Source organism: Podarcis vaucheri (genome assembly GCF_965113315.1).
Source record: "Podarcis vaucheri genome assembly, chromosome: 5".
In the NCBI taxonomy this organism is placed as follows: Eukaryota; Metazoa; Chordata; class Lepidosauria; order Squamata; family Lacertidae; genus Podarcis; species Podarcis vaucheri.
In genome coordinates this window covers 65227627-65245689 of record NC_138763.1, presented here as the reverse complement: position 1 = coordinate 65245689, position 18063 = coordinate 65227627, and the positions used below count along the sequence as shown (strand labels likewise).

The 18063-nt window shown below is 41.3% G+C and overlaps 1 protein-coding gene and 1 long non-coding RNA gene across 9 annotated transcripts in view; one reads left to right on the top strand and one right to left on the bottom strand.

Moving 5' to 3' along the window:
• The first annotated feature begins 73 nt into the window (after positions 1-73).
• Positions 74-18063, top strand: part of CPEB3 (cytoplasmic polyadenylation element binding protein 3) — a 75097-nt gene continuing 57107 nt past the window's right edge. For 3 of the 8 annotated variants that reach the window (XM_082224929.1, XM_082224927.1, XM_082224926.1), the window contains exons 1-2: positions 8442-8564; positions 8798-9690. In XM_082224929.1, coding sequence (XP_082081055.1) covers positions 8474-8564; positions 8798-9690 — 984 coding nt within the window. In that variant the 5' untranslated portion in view covers positions 8442-8473. Of the gene's footprint in view, positions 216-6565; positions 6680-8440; positions 8565-8797; positions 9691-18063 lie in introns of those variants that run through there. The other 5 variants (XM_082224933.1, XM_082224932.1, XM_082224930.1 and 2 more) reach the window with 4 other exon arrangements.
• On the bottom strand, positions 2324-11039 carry LOC309533517. Its single transcript, XR_014220271.1, has 3 exons — positions 10964-11039; positions 3646-3751; positions 2324-3351 (listed from the first exon to the last, which is right to left on the bottom strand). It is a non-coding gene; the product is annotated as an uncharacterized lncRNA (long non-coding RNA).

Below are 18063 nucleotides of genomic sequence, written 5' to 3'. Positions count from 1 at the left end.
GATTTAAATTCCCCTTTCCCTCCCCCTCCCAACCCCCTCGCCCTGCCGCCTTCTTCTCCTTCTTCTAACGGCGCGCTCGCTCGCGACAGTTGCTCGTTGCCCTGCTCCTCCTCGCCCGCCGCCGCCGCCGCTGCGTGAGAGCGCGGGCCGGCCGGGGTTGGGGTTTTGCCTTCGGCTGGGGGAGCGGCGAGATGGCTACGCTCGCTGAGGGAAAGGTCAGCACACACCTCGACGCTGTCAGTTCTTGCTCCTTGCTCCCCACCCTCCCTCCCTTCCTTCCTTGGGGAGGAGGAAACAGAGAGAGATGGGCGAGTGTTTCCACAACTCTCATTTCCCCCGCTCCCTGTGCGGAGACGGTGGTGGGGTGAGGTGGGGTGGGGAAAGGTATTTTTCGGTTACATCATCACATTGAAGCTCCTTCGCCCCCCTTTGCCTTGCCTTCCCCACTGGTACAGGTGCGCCTCCTTTGTCCCAGGGCATTCAGCGGGGGGGGGCAACTCTCTCCCATCCCCCCCCTCGTCACAGACGTCCTTTTGGGGGCAAAGGGGTGGCTGGGCTGTGACTCCTTGACTGACTGTGCTCGCTTAAAGAACTTCATGTACAGTATACTTGTTTGTTACCTTGATCTACTTAGCCTTTCCTCCAGGAGGCTTTTCCCTCTGTGCAAATGGTCCTTCCAGCTCCCTGCCCCACACTTTTATCCTTCAAACTCCCCTATGAGGTAGGTTAGGCTGAGAGGGGGGTGGATGACCCATGGTCACCAAGTGAGTTTCCCAGCTGAGGGGTTTCAACCCAACTCTTCACTGTGCTAGCCAGAACCACTATAGAGAATGGCTACTTTTCTTGCCAAAAGATGACACAATTGCCGCTGCTGCCACCATCACCACCCTGCCACAAAAAAGGTCACCTGCCTCAACATAAGGCAATAAGCAAATACGCTTTGAGTATGTGTTGCGAGTTGGTTAATAATATGCTTTTCATGAGTTTTGTGGCTTCTCGAAATCTTTTTTTATTGGGGAGGCTGTGGCTGTAATTGAAACCAACATTTTATTATGACTGTGTTTCTCAACCTCAATTTCTGAGTCAACAGAAGTACCATTCAGGAGACTTTTCTCCTGGGAAGAGGGTGCTGGAGCTTGGAGGCACTTTTGTAAAAGATGATTGTTTGCGTACCAGTATTCATGTTGAGTAAAGGGGACAAACACCCAGGCTGTAAATTTATGTGAAAATGTTACAAATTTGAAGTACGGTGTAACTAAGTAACCTAACCAATTGGGGCCTACTTTCTATAATGTTCTGTAAAGTAGCCAAAGGAATGCTGCCACTTTTTGACCTTTTATCTTTTTCAATATTTTGATTAAACATGCAGACTAGCATATAGACAGTGATAACCAAGTACATAGATATGATATAGAAATAAGTAGCAACATGGTTCTCTTAGGGGGATTTAGTGAAATGGGAGTACATGCATCACTGTGGCTGGTCAGGTTAGTTAAGGCTGCAACTGCTGAACCAGCTGAAGCTGGTGAAAACATTCCTGGCACCTAATGTCACTTGGAGACTTTGTAACTAGCTCTTCAAGAAGAGTATGACCCCATCCAGAGTCAAATCTAAACATTCTAATTACTAGATTTTCCAAACCATGATATTTAAGAAAAACCTGGATTTTTTTTTACTTTGTTAGCCCTCATCCATTCCAGTCCTGTAATCAGACTGGAACCTGCTGAGGTGTTTCCACACTGGAATTAGAAGGTGAAAAAGTGGTAGAGCTATCCACATATTGATAATATTGCTGCTCAAACAACTGGATCACAACACCATAATTTCAGACTCAACAAAACACTTCTGTGCAAAAATTGTCTTTTTGCTTCAAAATTGGTGCACTCTACAAATGTGAAAACTTAAAATTAGTCAGTTCCTAATAGCTCCTGTTGCTCTGTCCCAGATCCTGCCACCCTAGCAGTTTGAAAGCACGTCAAAGTGCAAGTAGATAAATAGGTACCGCTCCGGCAGGAAGGTAAACGGCATTTCCGTGCACTGCTCTGGTTCACCAGAAGCAGCTTAGTCATGCTGGCCACATGACCCAGAAGCTGTACGCCGGCTCCCATAACCAATAAAGCGAGATGAGCGGCGCAACCCCAGAGTCGTCCGTGACTGGACCTAACAGTCAGGGGTCCCTTTATCTTTAATGTTTCTGTTTGGTTAATTTTATGAAAGAATTAAACTCCATTATGTTTCCCTGATAATTTATCTCCTATCAATTTTAATTTGTACATAGTAATTGATATTGGTTTTGCAATTGTTAAACATGGCAGAACTACGAAGTGGGATGCAATAATTTGTATAACAATTTAGCTATTAGGGTTTGTAACAATTCTTAGTTATTTCTGTCTGCAGATTGGAGTTGCTTTGGGGGTCATGCTAGTGGTATACTTCTACAGAATGCTAGAAGTGTAACCTTCTGATACATTGTTTTGCTCTATTTAAAGCTGCTTGTTAGAATTCATTTGTTTTCCTATTAGCTGATAGTTTTGTATATTTTGAATATTAGCATGTAGCTTGCAGCATTGAGAATGAGTTGTTGTTGTTGTTGTTGTTGGCGGCGGCAGCTGTCTGTCTCGAGAGGCAATAGAGTGTGCTTCCGGGGGTGAAATCAAACTGCTGCATAAGCAGCACCAAAGTGACCTCCTCGTGGCACAAGCCTGGGCAGCTGAGATGACAAGACCCTTCTCTCAGCCTTGTTGGTGTGGTCCAAAGGAAAGTAGAGTAATACATTTGGCACAAGCTTAGCTGCAGGAGTTGTTATAAGGAGTTGTAGAAAGCACCATCTAACCATCTTAGGGACTGCACTCCAGGTTTGTGTAGGGTTAACTCCTTGGCCTTTTCATCTTCCAAAGATGTCCCACAAGGCAGTGGGTACAGATTTTTCCTCAGAGTTTACTCTCAAACTACTCCAACGGAGCATGATGTGTCCCCCAGTAGAGGTACCATCCCTCCCCTAATCCCCTCACACCCCAGAAGTTGTCCTCTTATACCAGGTTCAGACCATTTATATTTTCCCTTCCCCATCCATTTTTATACAGATACCAGAGGGATTGATCCTGGAACCTTCTGAATACAGATTCAATCCCAGTGGTATCTCCAGAGAGTGCTGGGTATGTTCTGAGCCTGGAACCCTGGACAGCTGCTGCCAGTCAGTGTTGAAAATAAATGGTATACCTTTTTCCATAGTGATCAAGCAACAAAAAAGCTAGCCAGGGCGGATCCTGTCTGTTATTCCCTTGTCCTTTTTGTCCACTGTTCCAGAACTTGGAAGATAATTATGAAAAGACATAGTGGACCTCCTTTAACCTGAAAAAGAGAAGGCATGCAAACAAGAGTTATTTCATTGCTGCTGACTTTCTTGGATGTTCTGTTCAGTGCAAAAATGATGCTGTGGTTGGGACAATTAATGCTTTCTTGTCTTAGGGTCTTGGCTTAAGAATGCTTTGGAGACAACCCCATCTTGGGGCGGGGAGGGATACAAAGGCTGATTTCTGTTCACTTCTGCATAGTGGAGGCTGACCCATTGGGGCAATTGGGGCACTACCCTACCAACCCAAGTCTGCCCTTACTCAACCCCTGTATAGCCATCTTCTTACTTACAACCAGTCAAGGGTGGCTCAGTCTGCCATTCACTTTGGTTCCTCCTACTGTTGGTCTTCTTGCATTCCACCCTACCAGTCACGTTGGGCACCAGCCACCACTGCTCCTGCAGGGCAGGGGAGAGGGGTGGATTAAAGGACCTAGGGGAGGAGTGGGCAGAAGCAGCTGCTACTATGTCTCTTGTTTGATCCCTACACATAAAAATAAACACCTGTTTTTCAGGTTACAGTCTGGCTCCCTATTATTATTTTAGTTCCAAAATAATATAATACAGAATGGTTTACAAATGAAGCAAGACTGATGTGGTTAGGCATGCCCTCTCCAGGAAAGGAAAGGGGACATGTGGTATAGTAACCAAACTTGGTAAAAGGCATTTCTAGTCAACTGGCATGATCTGATAATTCAGAAGCAGCATGAAGGAATACCCTCTCGCTGTGATTCTGAATTTTCAGAAAGAGTGCAGCTGCATCCATGACAGGTTGTATTTGTAATCCTAGATCCTACAAACAGTTATTTCATCTTATCTGAATTAAGTTTGTTCATTGGCATCCAGCTTCTCACAGTTTCCAGGCACTAATTCAGGCTTTCCACTGCCTTCCTCAGATCAGAGGCAGATGGAAGATGATAGTTTGTATGGGAGAAAGGCCCGATTGTACTTTCTGGAATTGACATCTGAATAAACAATTGGTGGCTGAAATCTAACATAGCCAAATCCAAACTTGTTTAAAAGTCCTGTATCTTATTAACAGTACATAATGCTATTTAAGCATAGTAATCTTTGGTATATGTCTTTCCAAGGTACTACTGTGAAGTAAAATGCTCATTGGTTGGTAATTGGGAAAACATGCAATTTTGTACATTTAACTTGGCTTATTAAAGTCACGCCATTCTATTATTATTCATAACACAGGAAGAGAGATAATTAAAGTGATTTATGATGATGCTGTACTTTGGTTAGTCAGACTAACCTGACAACCTTTGGGACTGTGGGGTTGGGAAGTAGGTATCTAAAGCACAGTAAAGGAATTCTGATACATGTGATGTGTTGAAAAACAAGGATTTCCATTTCTGCCACTTTTGTTGCAGGAATATATGTTACCCAAATTTATCCCTGCCCAAAAGCTATATGTGAATCCAAGGCATTTGACTAGGATATGCTTTAAGAATGAAGGGCATTATAATAACTTAAACAGTAAGAATATTTTGAAGAAACCGATATGAAACCTGCTTCCCATTAATAAATAAAATAAAACTTTGTGTCAATTGCCTTCCCCTTTTCAGCAGTGCAGTATACAGTGGTACCTCGGGTTAAGTACTTAATTTGTTCCGGAGGTCCGTTCTTAACGTGAAACTGTTCTTAACCTGAAGCACCACTTTAGCTAATGGGGTCTCCTGCTGCTGCTGCCGCGCTGCCGGAGCATGATTTCTGTTCTCATCCTGAAGCAAAGTTCTTAACCCAAGGTACTATTTCTGGGTTAGTGGAGTCTGTAACCTGAAGTGTATGTAACCCGAGGTACCACTGTACACACCTGAAGATGCTTAGGTGGAAGATGAGCATAACTGTTGTTTGATGTGATTGTGTGTATGCATGTACGTAATACACACACACACACACACACAAACAAACAAACAAACAAACAAATACCTTGAACATGGGGGGGTTTGTCTTTGCTTGTAATCTTCTTAGTGTTGTATGATGTGCACTGTTGGAGAAAGTACGGGATAGATTTTTTTTATTTGATCTATTATGGCAACCAGGTGTTTTTGTGTTGTACCTTTTAAAATTGAAAAATACCCAATAATTAGCTAGTAACTGTGCCCCTAAAGGACCAGGTGCGCAGCCTGGGAGTCATTTTGGACTCACAGCTGTCCATGGAGGCACAGGTCAAATCTGTGTCCAGGGCAGCGGTTTACCAGCTCCATCTGGTACGTAGGCTGAGACCCTATCTGCCTGCGGACTGTCTCGCCAGAGTGGTGCATGCTCTGGTTATCTCCCGCTTGGACTACTGCAATGCACTCTACGTGGGGCTACCTTTGAAGGTGACTCGGAAACTACAACTAATCCAGAATGCGGCAGCTAGACTGGTGACTGGGAGCGGCCGCCGAGACCATATAACACTGGTCTTGAAAGACCTGCATTGGCTCCCAGTACGTTTCCGAGCACAATTCAAAGTGTTGGTGCTGACCTTTAAAGCCCTAAACGGCCTCGGTCCAGTATACCTGAAGGAGCGTCTCCACCCTCATCATTCTGCCCGGACGCTGAGGTCCAGCGCCGAGGGCCTTCTGGCGGTTCCCTCATTGCGAGAAGCAAAGCTACAGGGAACCAGGCAGAGGGCCTTCTCGGTAGTGGCGCCCGCCCTGTGGAATGCCCTTCCAGCAGATGTCAAAGCGATAAACAACTACCTGACATTCAGGAGACATCTTAAGGCAGCCCTGTTCAGGGAAGTTTTTAACGTGTGATATTTTATTGTATTTTTGGTTTTTATGGAAGCCGCCCAGAGTGGCTGGGGAGGCCCAGCCAGATGGGCGGGGTATAAATAAATTATTATTATTATTATTATTATTATTATTATTATTATGTATTACAGTTGCTTACTTTGGATCACTGTTGGATCTTAATTTAGATGCGGCTCAAATCTCTCTCTAAAAAAATTATAAATAACATCTTGACCCAAATCTAAATTAAAATCAGAGTGACCCATGCCTAATAAAATGCTTGGCTCCAAAGGTACCTGTTAAACCAGTTTTGCCTCCTGAAGAGTGATCGAGAGGCTTTCAGCCATGAGAGAGCTGCAAGCTCTTTCTGTTTTACAAACGTGCCTTGGTGCTTTGAGCACTCTTCTCCCAGCTTGCCTCTGTTCAAGGAAAGACTTCAATCCCCACAATTCCGCGGTTGCACATGCGTCTTCTGCTTACAGTTGTCAAAGTGCTCTTGCCAGAGCAATTTCTATTTGTCATATACCAAACCCGAAAGAAGGAAATAGACACACTGTCCCTTCCTTTTATTGATCTTTAAATACAGAATACTCAAAAGGTAACTGTTATCGGCGGCTAAGCGGGTTACTGCATGCAAACGAAGTATTATGGGAGTATTTGATTTTCATGTACAGTAGTTTAGACGGGCACAAATACACGGGGGGAAAGGGGGTGGAGGAAACAGGAGGCGCCGCATACCAGCCCAATGCTAGGTATTTAGCTGCCTATTTTTCCGAGTAATACCCAATTTGCCTCTCTTCAGTTTGCCTGCGTGCACGTAATGGTTAGGTATTGACCTTGACAGAGGGGTAGATCTGTAGTGAAATCGTACGTATAAGAAGCGATGGGGGAAATAATGCTAGCTAGTGTCTCAATATGAAGTTGATTAAAAATACCTTAAAATTGTTGTAGCACAGCTTATCTGCTATATTGGAAGCAATAGTTTTACTTTACTATTGGCTATTGTTTAAATGATTTCCTAAACCGGCTGTTAAAACACAGGAGGAGAGCAATATATCTGATTGTCCCTCTTTGTATGAAATGTATTGTATTAATTTTTCTTCCTTTACTGTTGTGGTGACTTTGATTGGAGCGCAGCTAATGGAAAACTACACAAAGCCTTTTATATTATGGCTTGCTGCAGTGCTGCTTTAAAGGTTTCCCTGCACCCCCTACAACAGCAGCAAAGCTGCGTGCTACAGATGCGCTAGTTTGCTCCTTTTCGGATTAGGAATTTAGCTTAATACTCTCTTTATGCACTCCCTGCAAGGCATTATTTTTAGATTGTGTGCACAGATCAGCAATAAAATAAAATAAAAAATACTGCTTGAATATATTTCTTCTATGCCCATTAAAAATGTTGATGTTTTCACTTGATTACCTGTTATGAAGAGGGATTTTAAATTCAGGAATGTTTTGAATTTAGTGGTTATGAGAGAGGAAGTCACTACCTTCATATTTCTTCACACCCTTCTCAAAGCAACCCCTGTTTAAGTATTGGTTATTTTACTGATGCAGTTAAATAGCGTTGAGAGATACATTCGATTTTGAAGGTTGCAATATTATTTGAGAAAAGTATACAGTATTGTTATAACAAGCCTGTCCTGTCTAATTTATGAATTTGTTCAGCGTCTTTTCCAGACGGCCGTCTTTTGTTTGGCCTATTTAACTATTTGCTGTTCCTCTGATAGCGTTCTCATAGGTGCAGAGGTAGGGAATGCTCTTTAGTAACAATAGATAGAAGACAAAATGGTCATTATTACTATCTGGTGATTTATATTGGCAATATGAATTAATTAGTGTTTTATGCCTGTGCGTGGAAAAAATCTGCAGCAGGAGGATGCCTACAAGGAAGTGTTAACGCGTCTGAATACTTTCCCCAGTTTATGCGGGATTGAAGGCTTCAGTATTTTTTGCTCAAAGCAATTTAGTTCTTGGATTATTAAATGCCATATTTAACATGGGAAACAAAAGGACTATTAAAACAAACAAAACTGTATCCCCTAGTTACGTGTAAGATGCCTCCCACCCCTTCAGTAGCTTAAAAAAAAAACCGTTTGGCTTAGTTCTTTTCGTTTATTCAGGGCTTTAAAATCGTGGATCCTGAACTGTTTTTAATTATTTGGTTGAACCGGTTTGTTGATTAAGCGAAATGGGTATGCGGCTCCTTTAAAAAGTCTATTCATAGGAAAGGGGGTGGGGGAGAGTAAAGGCTGCTGTCTTTTTAACCTTGCTGAAGGACGCAGCAGTATTTATTGACGTATGCAAATAACAAGGAAGGAGGAGGGTGCACGGAAAAACAGGAACCAGAATCAGTTTCTCATTGCAGGGCGAGAGCTCTGAGTTCCGGTGTATGAGAAAGAGACGTGGCGAAATTGCTGTATATCTCTGCCCTATAAGCATACCTTTCCTTTACACTGAAGGGAACCAAGACATCAAAAAGGGTGAAACATCTTTAAATGTATTTTTAGAAGCGACGTGGAGCGATTACACTGATTCAAACTGTTACTCCTAAAGGGGTGGGGGTAGGGATTACGTATTAGTCGTGCCTTGCAACTTGCGGCAGCGTTACGCTCGCAGTGGCATTCTTGCAAGCAGCAGAGGCGAAGGCTGAAGCAGCCATATGAATGTTAACAGTCTGTCTTCTGGATTTTTTCCCTTCTTCCTCTCGTTTCAGCTGCGCAAACCATGCAGGATGATTTACTGATGGACAAAAGCAAAGCCCAGCCCCAGCAGCAGCGGCAGCAGCAGCAAGATCCAAACGCAGCAGAAGCCCCTTCTACGCCCATCACGTCAGAGACATCCAAACAGGAGGACAGCAGCCCAGTGACTAGCATCGGCTCAGCAGCTCCTGCCCAAAATAGCAAGGAAAAGATGCAGATGGAGTCCCCCATCTTGCCAGGCTTAAGTTTCCACCAGCCTCAGCAGGAACCTACAGCCGGCACCTCCTTGTCTCCCTCCTTCGGAAGCACCTGGTCTACTGGGACCACAAATGCAGTGGATGATAGCTTTTTCCAAGGGATTACCCCTGTCAATGGGACAATGCTTTTCCAGAATTTCCCTCACCATGTAAATCCAGTTTTTGGTGGCACTTTCTCCCCCCAGATTGGCCTAGCTCAGACTCAGCACCACCAACAGCAGCAGCAGCAAGCCCAGCAGCAGCAAAGGAGATCGCCAGTCAGCCCCAATCAAGCATCTTTTGCCCAGAGAAATGCTGCTTATAGCCATCAGCCCATCATGACCAGCAAACCTTCCTCCTCCTCAGCTTCCACCTCTTCTCCTTCCAGCTGGAATAACCACCAAAATGCCGCCTGGAGTACACCTTCCAATCCTTGGGGCGGGCTGCAAGCTGGCAGGGACCCTCGAAGGGCAGTAGGTGTGGGTGTTGGTGTAGGAGTGGGAGTTGGAGTGCCATCCCCACTTAATCCCATTTCACCTCTTAAGAAGCCCTTCTCTAGCAATGTCATTGCCCCACCAAAGTTTCCACGGGCTGCTCCCCTAACCCCAAAATCCTGGATGGAAGACAACGCCTTCAGGACTGACAATGGTAACAATCTGTTGCCTTTTCAGGTAATGTCTTTTATTTGAGTAAAGGGGAAGTGATATTTCAGTATTTGTCTCATAATATAATTCTATGTTACATCAAACACTGCTTTTGCCATTCTAGCACATGCCTGACTTCATTAGCTATTTTCACTGAAATAATTCAAGCTATATAGTAGCTGAGGGCACTCACATATGTTAAAAATCTCAAGTGAAAATTAGAGTCAGGTTGTGATTCAATATTCTTTGTTTCCCTTTAATTTTGACTTTAAGGATCAGAAATATTTGCTTCTTGGTGCTCCCTTTCTTCCCACCCTTCTTCCTAGGATGTATCATGTTCCAGTATTTTAATTGGTACAGTATTATTTATTTATTTTTAAATCTGAAATATAGGAACATTAATGGATCCATTAAAGTAGTTGGCTTCAAATTTGAAATTAAATGGCTGACTAAAACCGAGAACAGTTTAGGAATCTCGTTAATTACCTTCTGCATATTAAAGGGCCAAACCCTTTCTGCTTTAAAGGGCTTTACTTTATTAGTCCTGAGAAATGAGGTTCAGCAGGATTCGGTTTGCAAAATCAGGCAGATGAATGCAAATAAAATGCTGAAATTGCTGAAGTGTAATCATGATAATGTGTTTAGGGTGTGGGTTTGAAGGAGTTTTGGATGTGTGTTGACTTGAGTATCATTTGCTTTCAATAAGGAAATATCTAATGGCAACATGCAAGATTAAGAAATACAGGGAACGTATTTGTGTGAATGAATTTCTTAAACTTCACTTTTATCAGAGGAAAGATACAATAGGACATGACCTTCACAACCATATTGCAATGGAGCCTATTTACTAGCTACATAAGCCCTGAAATATTTAAAGCAGCAGTGTCCTTCATTGGTTTTGTTATCTAAGATGTCAGGACAGATCAATTGCAACAACTGAAACTGGGGAAAATAGAAGCTCTGAAATTTTAATGTAGAATGGAACTTGTCTTGGTGTTAAATGCCGCCTCAACTGAATAATTGGCACATGCACTTTACCTTGTATCCTGTATCAGATTATGAAGATAGAAGCTTTTTTGTTTTATGTTGGTTGCCCCAAGTTGTTGCTTCTAAATGCATAAATTGGACTCTTAAGGGGCAGTGAAATCACTTTGTTTTCTGGTTTCAAAGGAACACTCTTTTAAAGTTACATTTTCCAATTCAGGCAATAAATTACAATAAACAGTTACTGCTGGGATTGATTTTAAAATCCAGTATATTCAGTAGTGCAGAATAAAATCTTTTAAGAATACCTGCTTACCTAGAGCTTTGAGGAAGCAGCGCTTTGCTGCATGGCAGTGGCGAGGTTCTGGGCCATCTTTCCTGCATGGCCATTGGGGGATGCCAGAGCCTATGGGCCTATGGGATGGGGTGTTTCTTTCCAGGAGCCTACACACGGGGCTAATAGGCCATAGCAGCTTTCTGAGTGGCGGCCCTGGTGGGTCGTCCAACTTGATATATGTCAAGGGGTGACTCTCATCCCAGGGATGACCCATCCCATTGACCAACCAGTAGGCAGGTTGATTAATTCTGGATTCATACCCAATGCCTTTGCCTATGTCTATTTACATCTGTAATCAATAAAAAGTTGGGGTCTATTTCAACCCAATGCCATCCTGTATATTTTTTTACCGTTTGTTTGGCCCCATACCGTGCTGCACACCTTCTCTTGAGCATGCAGTGCTGCTTGCCTCCTTCCATTCAAATAAGAGGATTGGTTTCAGATTTCATTGTGCGGCTTAATTCTGTTAAAGGGAGAGTTGCTTAGTTCCTACTGGTTCTTCTGTGTGAAAGGAGCTGCAGGCATCTTGCCAGTTGATATCTTAAAAGTCAAAGAGGTGGACAGACAGACTTCTCTTGAGACATTTATGTCTGCTAATTGTAGTCTATTATTGCATTCCATGAAGTAAGTGTAAAGTATAATTAGATGCTTCTGTGGTGCCTAATGACAAATATGGTAACCTATATATTGCTATATAGGTTACTACATTGACTTTCTGAAACATAGGTGTTAGACTGACATGCATGACAAGTCATTTTTCCATTAAAACAATGAAGACAAGCTAACATATAGCATTTTCCTTCTAAATAATGAGTGACATCCAGTTGTGGCTGCCATGGAATGGACTTCCAGTGGTGCAATGGTATTTCCCCTTCCTTTCTACTTACTTGTTACTCCCCCCGCCCCCTATTCGCCAGGAGTCCTCCAGTGCAGATTTGGGGAGACAGTAGATAAGAAGGAAGTCCGTTCATTGGATGTTGCCCAATGTTTGCAGTACTCACATTCTAAACATTGATATATCTTGTGTTTATGTCAAGAGTAAAAGAAAATAAAAGTAATTTATAAAGTACATTTGATTCTGACTCAAAATAGATACATTGTACAGGTAATATCAATTTAATGTATTGGTTCTAAAATATGATCGAAACCTTCCTTTTCTTTAAATATCCTATAAAAGTAAAAGCCAACATAAGAATTTATTTATTTATTTTGTAAAAAGAAATATGATTTTTCAACTAAGAAATGGCTTACATTGATGAGGGATGGATTTACGACATGAGAATATTCTCTGAGGGGGGAGCCTAGAACTCATTCCATGGTTCATTTAGTAGGTATGTTAATAGTACAGACTTAACTTGTTTCATAGTTTGTGCTTCTGGAAGTTGGAGGCGGTGTGGCTTAATTTCTAACAGAATTCTTAGCATTGTTATCAAATGACAGTTCCAGATTTATTGGGGAGTATGCACTGATAGTTCCACTGCGTTCAGACTGGGCTATTATAAGTCAGACTTGTTTGGGGTTGCTTTTGAAAATGGTTCAGAAATTTCAACTTTACGAAACACAGCTGCCCAGTTGCTTGACAGGATCAGGCATTTGGAACACATAACACCTGTACTGTACTATATAATACTGCCTGCCAATTCATTTCAAGGCCTGTGCTGGGTTTTATTTTGAAATACTGCTGCTTTGTTTTTGCAATTCTAATTAAATAGCTTTCATCATTATGGTTGTTTTGAGCCATATTTGTATTAAGTTATTGTAAACCATGTTGTGAAGGCTTTTTTTAAAGAGCAGCATATAAACTAACTCAGAATAAAGCTAATTTAAGTTTATAGTATGACTATGCCATCCATACACCTGGGAGCTTTACTAAATACTAAGTACACCAAATGGCACGATTATTATTTTAAACATATGTTGCCAAGTATTTTCCCATAAAAAACAATTGGGCAAATTTGTCACACCTTTTGCTATTTGGTGTTGTTTGAAAATGTTTTCATTTTGTAGCTTTAACTTGGCATGTTTACTTTAAATGATGTTGCGACTAGATAAGGTGGCAGTTCTAAAATTACATATACATTGCAAAAACTCTTTAGCTGCCTAAATTTAAATATTACATTTAACTTACCCTGTATGAACTATGAAAACATAAAGATGCTTGTTAATACCTAGGTGAGGGTGATGATCTTAAAGGAAGACTTTGTTTTTCATCACCATCAATACATGCTTTGCAAATGGTCTCAAGAAGAATTTAAAGAATGTGGGGTGACGTACTGAAAAATTGTGGTTATTCAGTCATATTCAGAATTTGTTATCTTTTTATGAGAATCCCACAATCTGCATGTGGCAGATTTCAGTCTTCAAGGCACACAGATGAAAGTCAAATAAGGGGTCCTTGCTGGAAAAAGGTTTTGAATCCTGCCTTTTTTGTATGATGTCCTATTTAGAATTGGTACTTAAGAATATACAAAATATTATTTGATAGTGTCAGCTGCAAGCACTGAGAAGGAACCTCATTTCTCTACCTTTCCCAAATAATTTGTTTGTAGTAGCTGACTGCTTCTCTAAATGAAAGTCAAGCTGCTGTTCCCAATTATTACCTTATTTAGATGTTGCAGTATTGACATAATTAAGTACCCCATTTTGCTCAAATATTATGTATTAGAGGGCAACATTTCTTGTAATGCTTCTGCTCTTGAGTTACAGCCAGGATATCCAGAGCCTTAGATTTTTTTATTAATCTTATAGTTGGAGATCATTTAAAATATGTGTGGCTACTTTAGTGTCATTTTCATTACTTCCGCATATATCTTTGAAAAATATGCCGTAAGTTTCTAAACTTTTGAATGCCCATCATGCCTCTTGGATTAGGGCCATAGGGGAATAGTTCTGAAATCCTGAGTATACACAACAGAGTATGGCACAACAGATGTGAGCTGGAACTAAATTTCAGTAATGTTGACTACAGACTCTTAATGCTAAGAGTGTATATTTAAGAATTTAAAAATATTTTGTATTATGATTTATGTACTTTGAGGAATTAATGCTGTGCAGCTCTATCCTAGACGATGTTAGTATTATGCCATATGTTGCTCTAAAAATACCTTGCTTATCAAACAAAAAAGAGAGCAAGCAAACACAATATCTTGGCTACCATTTGCTACTGAGCAGCTTGGTTCAGCAGGAACTCTACACATGTCCTGGCACTAAAACTATTTTGCTTTCACACTGTGTGTGTAATATATTCTAACCTTTTAAAAAAAAAACCTGGCTAGTGTTTGAAAGTAATAAGAGAGCTATCAGTTGTTTTAAGGTGAATAAATTCAGTATAGTGTGGAACAGTGGACTTAGATCCAGATTCAAATTGCTGCTCAGCTGCAAAGCTTACTACTGTAGCTGAGCTTGGGCAGTCATTGTCTCTTAACCTAACCTACCCCACAGGTAATAAAGTGAGAACATCACGTGTGTTGCCCTGAGCTCCTAGATGAGAGGAATCAAAATGTACAGCCAGGCCTATCATTTTGGCTTTTAAACAGTCCTTGAAAACCTATTTATTCCAATTTGCTTTTATTTTGGGGAAAAACAATCTGAGATCTTGGGCTGCTTTTCTGATTTATTGCTGTTGGTTTAAAATTCTGTTTTTACTAATGGTTTAATTAGTTGTATCAGCTATAGGGCTGGACTCTGAGTTGGTTTTAACTGCTGAAATCATTGTATTTTATGAGAGCTGTATATTTTAATGTAAACTGCCTTGGGGGGCTTTTTTCCTGAAAGGTGACCTAGGAATATTTAACAAAAATTATTAATAAAAAATAAATGTGATAATTATATTATTGTTACTTGTTACAGATACAAAGCATTATTCTGGGTTCCTTCAAGCTACAGTTGATTATTACTTAAGCTACAGTTGATTATTACTTATTAGGAAAAGGAAGTTAAATGTTTAGGATGATGGCTTTAACACCCCTTATACAATAGTTCTGTTGCTTCTTGATAATATAATAGCAGATGCTGTTGAAGTAGTCATCATATGGGAAAATGATGGATGGGTGGGTTAGAGTGCTGGTTGAATAATTTTTCATGTTGCTTAAACTGAAACATAAAATTAATTCCATGCTAATTTCCACAGTTCATTTGTTGTTGAGACTAGAATATTAATTGATGCAGCAGCTTTTAAAATGACTAAAACTGATGATTTAATAAGTACATTTAAATATAAAAATAAAGAATTGGATGCAGATTTTAGAGAACACTACTTGTTTTGAGAGAGATTTTAAATACAGGCAGTGACCATTTTGCACGTGTTTTATTGGCACACAACCTCTGATGCACACCCTGTTTTTGACCCTAGAACAGGGCGGGCTTATTTGCACTCTGCCAATTCATGTGATAACCCAGCATGCAATCCCTGCACAAATGAGTTGCCTGTAATATTAATATGACCCTTGGTACAGATGTGCATCTTAAAATGCTATGGCATAATAATAAGCCCTGTTCTGATGTCAAAGGCTAGTAATGTGGCTTGTGCATTAGTTCTAAAGCCAGAAATAAACTGGTTATCATACCATACAATACTGTATTGTATCCAATCCCAGTTTGAACAATATGTGCCAGCTGACTTCCAGTTAAGATGGTGATCTGAGGAGCAGTGATTCCACAAACTCCAGACCTAATTTTTAGCCAAAGATATCCTGCAATGGAATTTTTTTTTCTCTTTTCCCGTAGCTTATAATTTTTATTTTGTCTTTTTGCTGTACATAATCAACTTCACTTGGAGTAATTTATTGTATGTGGGGTTGTTTCCTTTGTGCTTGTGGCTATGCTGTGAAAAGAGCCTAAGAAACTGGTGGACTCACAGCACATGCTGAGGAACACACCTGATGTTGAGCCTTTAGTTGCTTCAAGTTCCACTGAAGAGATTATGGATCTTAAAAAAATTATCTGAATGAATGTGACATCTATCAAATCTTCAATTCTGATGCTGCACACTTCAGCACATCAGATTTAATAACATATGGTCACCACTGGGTATTGCCTTTCAGATGTGCAAGGCCGGGAAGATGAGACTGTATTCCCCCTTTATATCCTTAGAGTGGAGAATTCAGCTTTACATGCTAAATAGTTGGAGTTGGTGGGTAGGTCTCATAGTAACAAATTAAGAATTATGGGGTTGAGGGAGAGATTGGTACAGGGGGAACCCTATGTTTTTCTGGCAACCCTGCTAACAGTTACTGGATATCTTGAATGGTTCTATCTTACGGTAGATAGAATGTGCAAAGCACAGCCCAGTCCCCCCCCCCCAGGAAGAGAATATGTCAATATTTTAAGATATCTAATCAAATAGGATTTGTTGCGGAGTGCATGTGAGAAGTGGGTGGTGAAGTGGGGGCCAAATGTGGATGAGATAGTTTGTTTCTGGATTATGTGAAGGAGGTTTTTGAGGCCTGGCAGACTTTTTCCAGTGTGAAGTACATGGCCCAGGAGTGTGACGTTACCTTCTTTATTATATTTCCTGCTATTTTCTGTATGTGCATCAATGGGCAAGTCAGAATTTCTATGAACCAGCAGTGCTGAAGGACTTTCTGCTTACGCTTGATCTTCCACTGGAAAATCCTGTACTGTACAGGAATAACTTTCTGTGCAGGCCTGGCCTTTACAGTGGTGCCTCGCAAGACGAAAAGAATTCGTTCCGCGTGTCTTTTCGTCTTGCGATGTTTTTCGTCTTGCGAAGCACGGTCCGTCGCAACTGCGCCTCTTCAAGCGGCTTTTAAAAAAAAGCGCAAGACGTTTTCGTCTTGCGAAGCAAGCCCATAGGGAAATTCGTCTAGCGAAGCAACGCAAAACCGAAAAACCCTTTCATCTAGCGAGTTTTTCATCTTGCGAGGCATTCGTCTTGCGGGGCACCACTGTAGTTGCTGTCCAGCTACCTTATTCTACCCAGGTTGATTACATCAGCTGTCTTCTGCTGAGAACCACTGTAGACCTGGTTCCTGCAAACTTAACTATAGCCTAGGTTTAACAGTTCCTGAAGTTGTCTGTGACGATGGACTTCCTCATTTTGAACACAGGCATTGCATGGGCGATAATTCTGTTTGTTAGATTTAAGTTTGTTTTGGATCACCATGTTGTCTCCCTCTTTTTCTTTAGTGTGAAATAACACATTCTGGCAATCCCCATTGATCTTCTGGTTTCCCCTTCCTTCTCCTTCATATACACAGCAACGCATTTGCTTTATTTTAGTTATATTATACTGTTTTGTTTTACCCTGTGTTACTGTTATAACATAGGAGAGAGGAGTTGTTGGGCTTTTACTTAGCACACCGTGTAGCTCTTTGACAATCCTGCTATCCCTGTTAATAAACAGGCTCTTGGAAAAGAATCATTTATTGGTTGTGAAGGGCCATACCTCAGTGGTATAGCATTTGCCTTGCATGTGGAAGGTCCCAAGTTTAGTCTCCATCATTAAGGAGGTCTGCTATGCATGATGCTAGAATTGGTCCTTTAGCATTGCAGCACCTACCTTTTGGAACTCCCTCCTATTATATATCAGACAAGTGCATGGTCCAGTGTCCTTCTAAGCCTTTTAAGTGGACACTTGTATCCCTGTTGGTATCTGTTCGATTTGAACTGATTTGGATATGTGTTGTAGCTTTACATTGTTTTTATATTTCTATATTTATTCCAAAGTTGTTTTATACTGGTGCTCAGCAGTGACTTGTGAGGATGTCACATGCCCTCCCTTTTTTGTTTCTTTTCATGGGAAACTGTATTTATGTTACCTAGGGTCTTCCATGAGAAGCATGCTCTTGGGTATGTTTGCATAAAAATTGGGGACAGAATGGTTCTTTGGAAAAAATGGGCTGAAGAGGGACTGCCTAGCTTAGACTGGCTGGTGATCCAAGATCACAAATCCCCGGGCATGATTGCCCCAGTGTAACACTCAAGACCTACAACTTATTCCTTCAGGGCATTGCTAGGCAAAAGCAAATTAGGTGCAACTGAGCTGTGAGGGGACAGAGGGACAGAGACCTGGAATATCCCATGCTTGAAAGGCAATGGAAAGTTGTATAAGGTTGTGC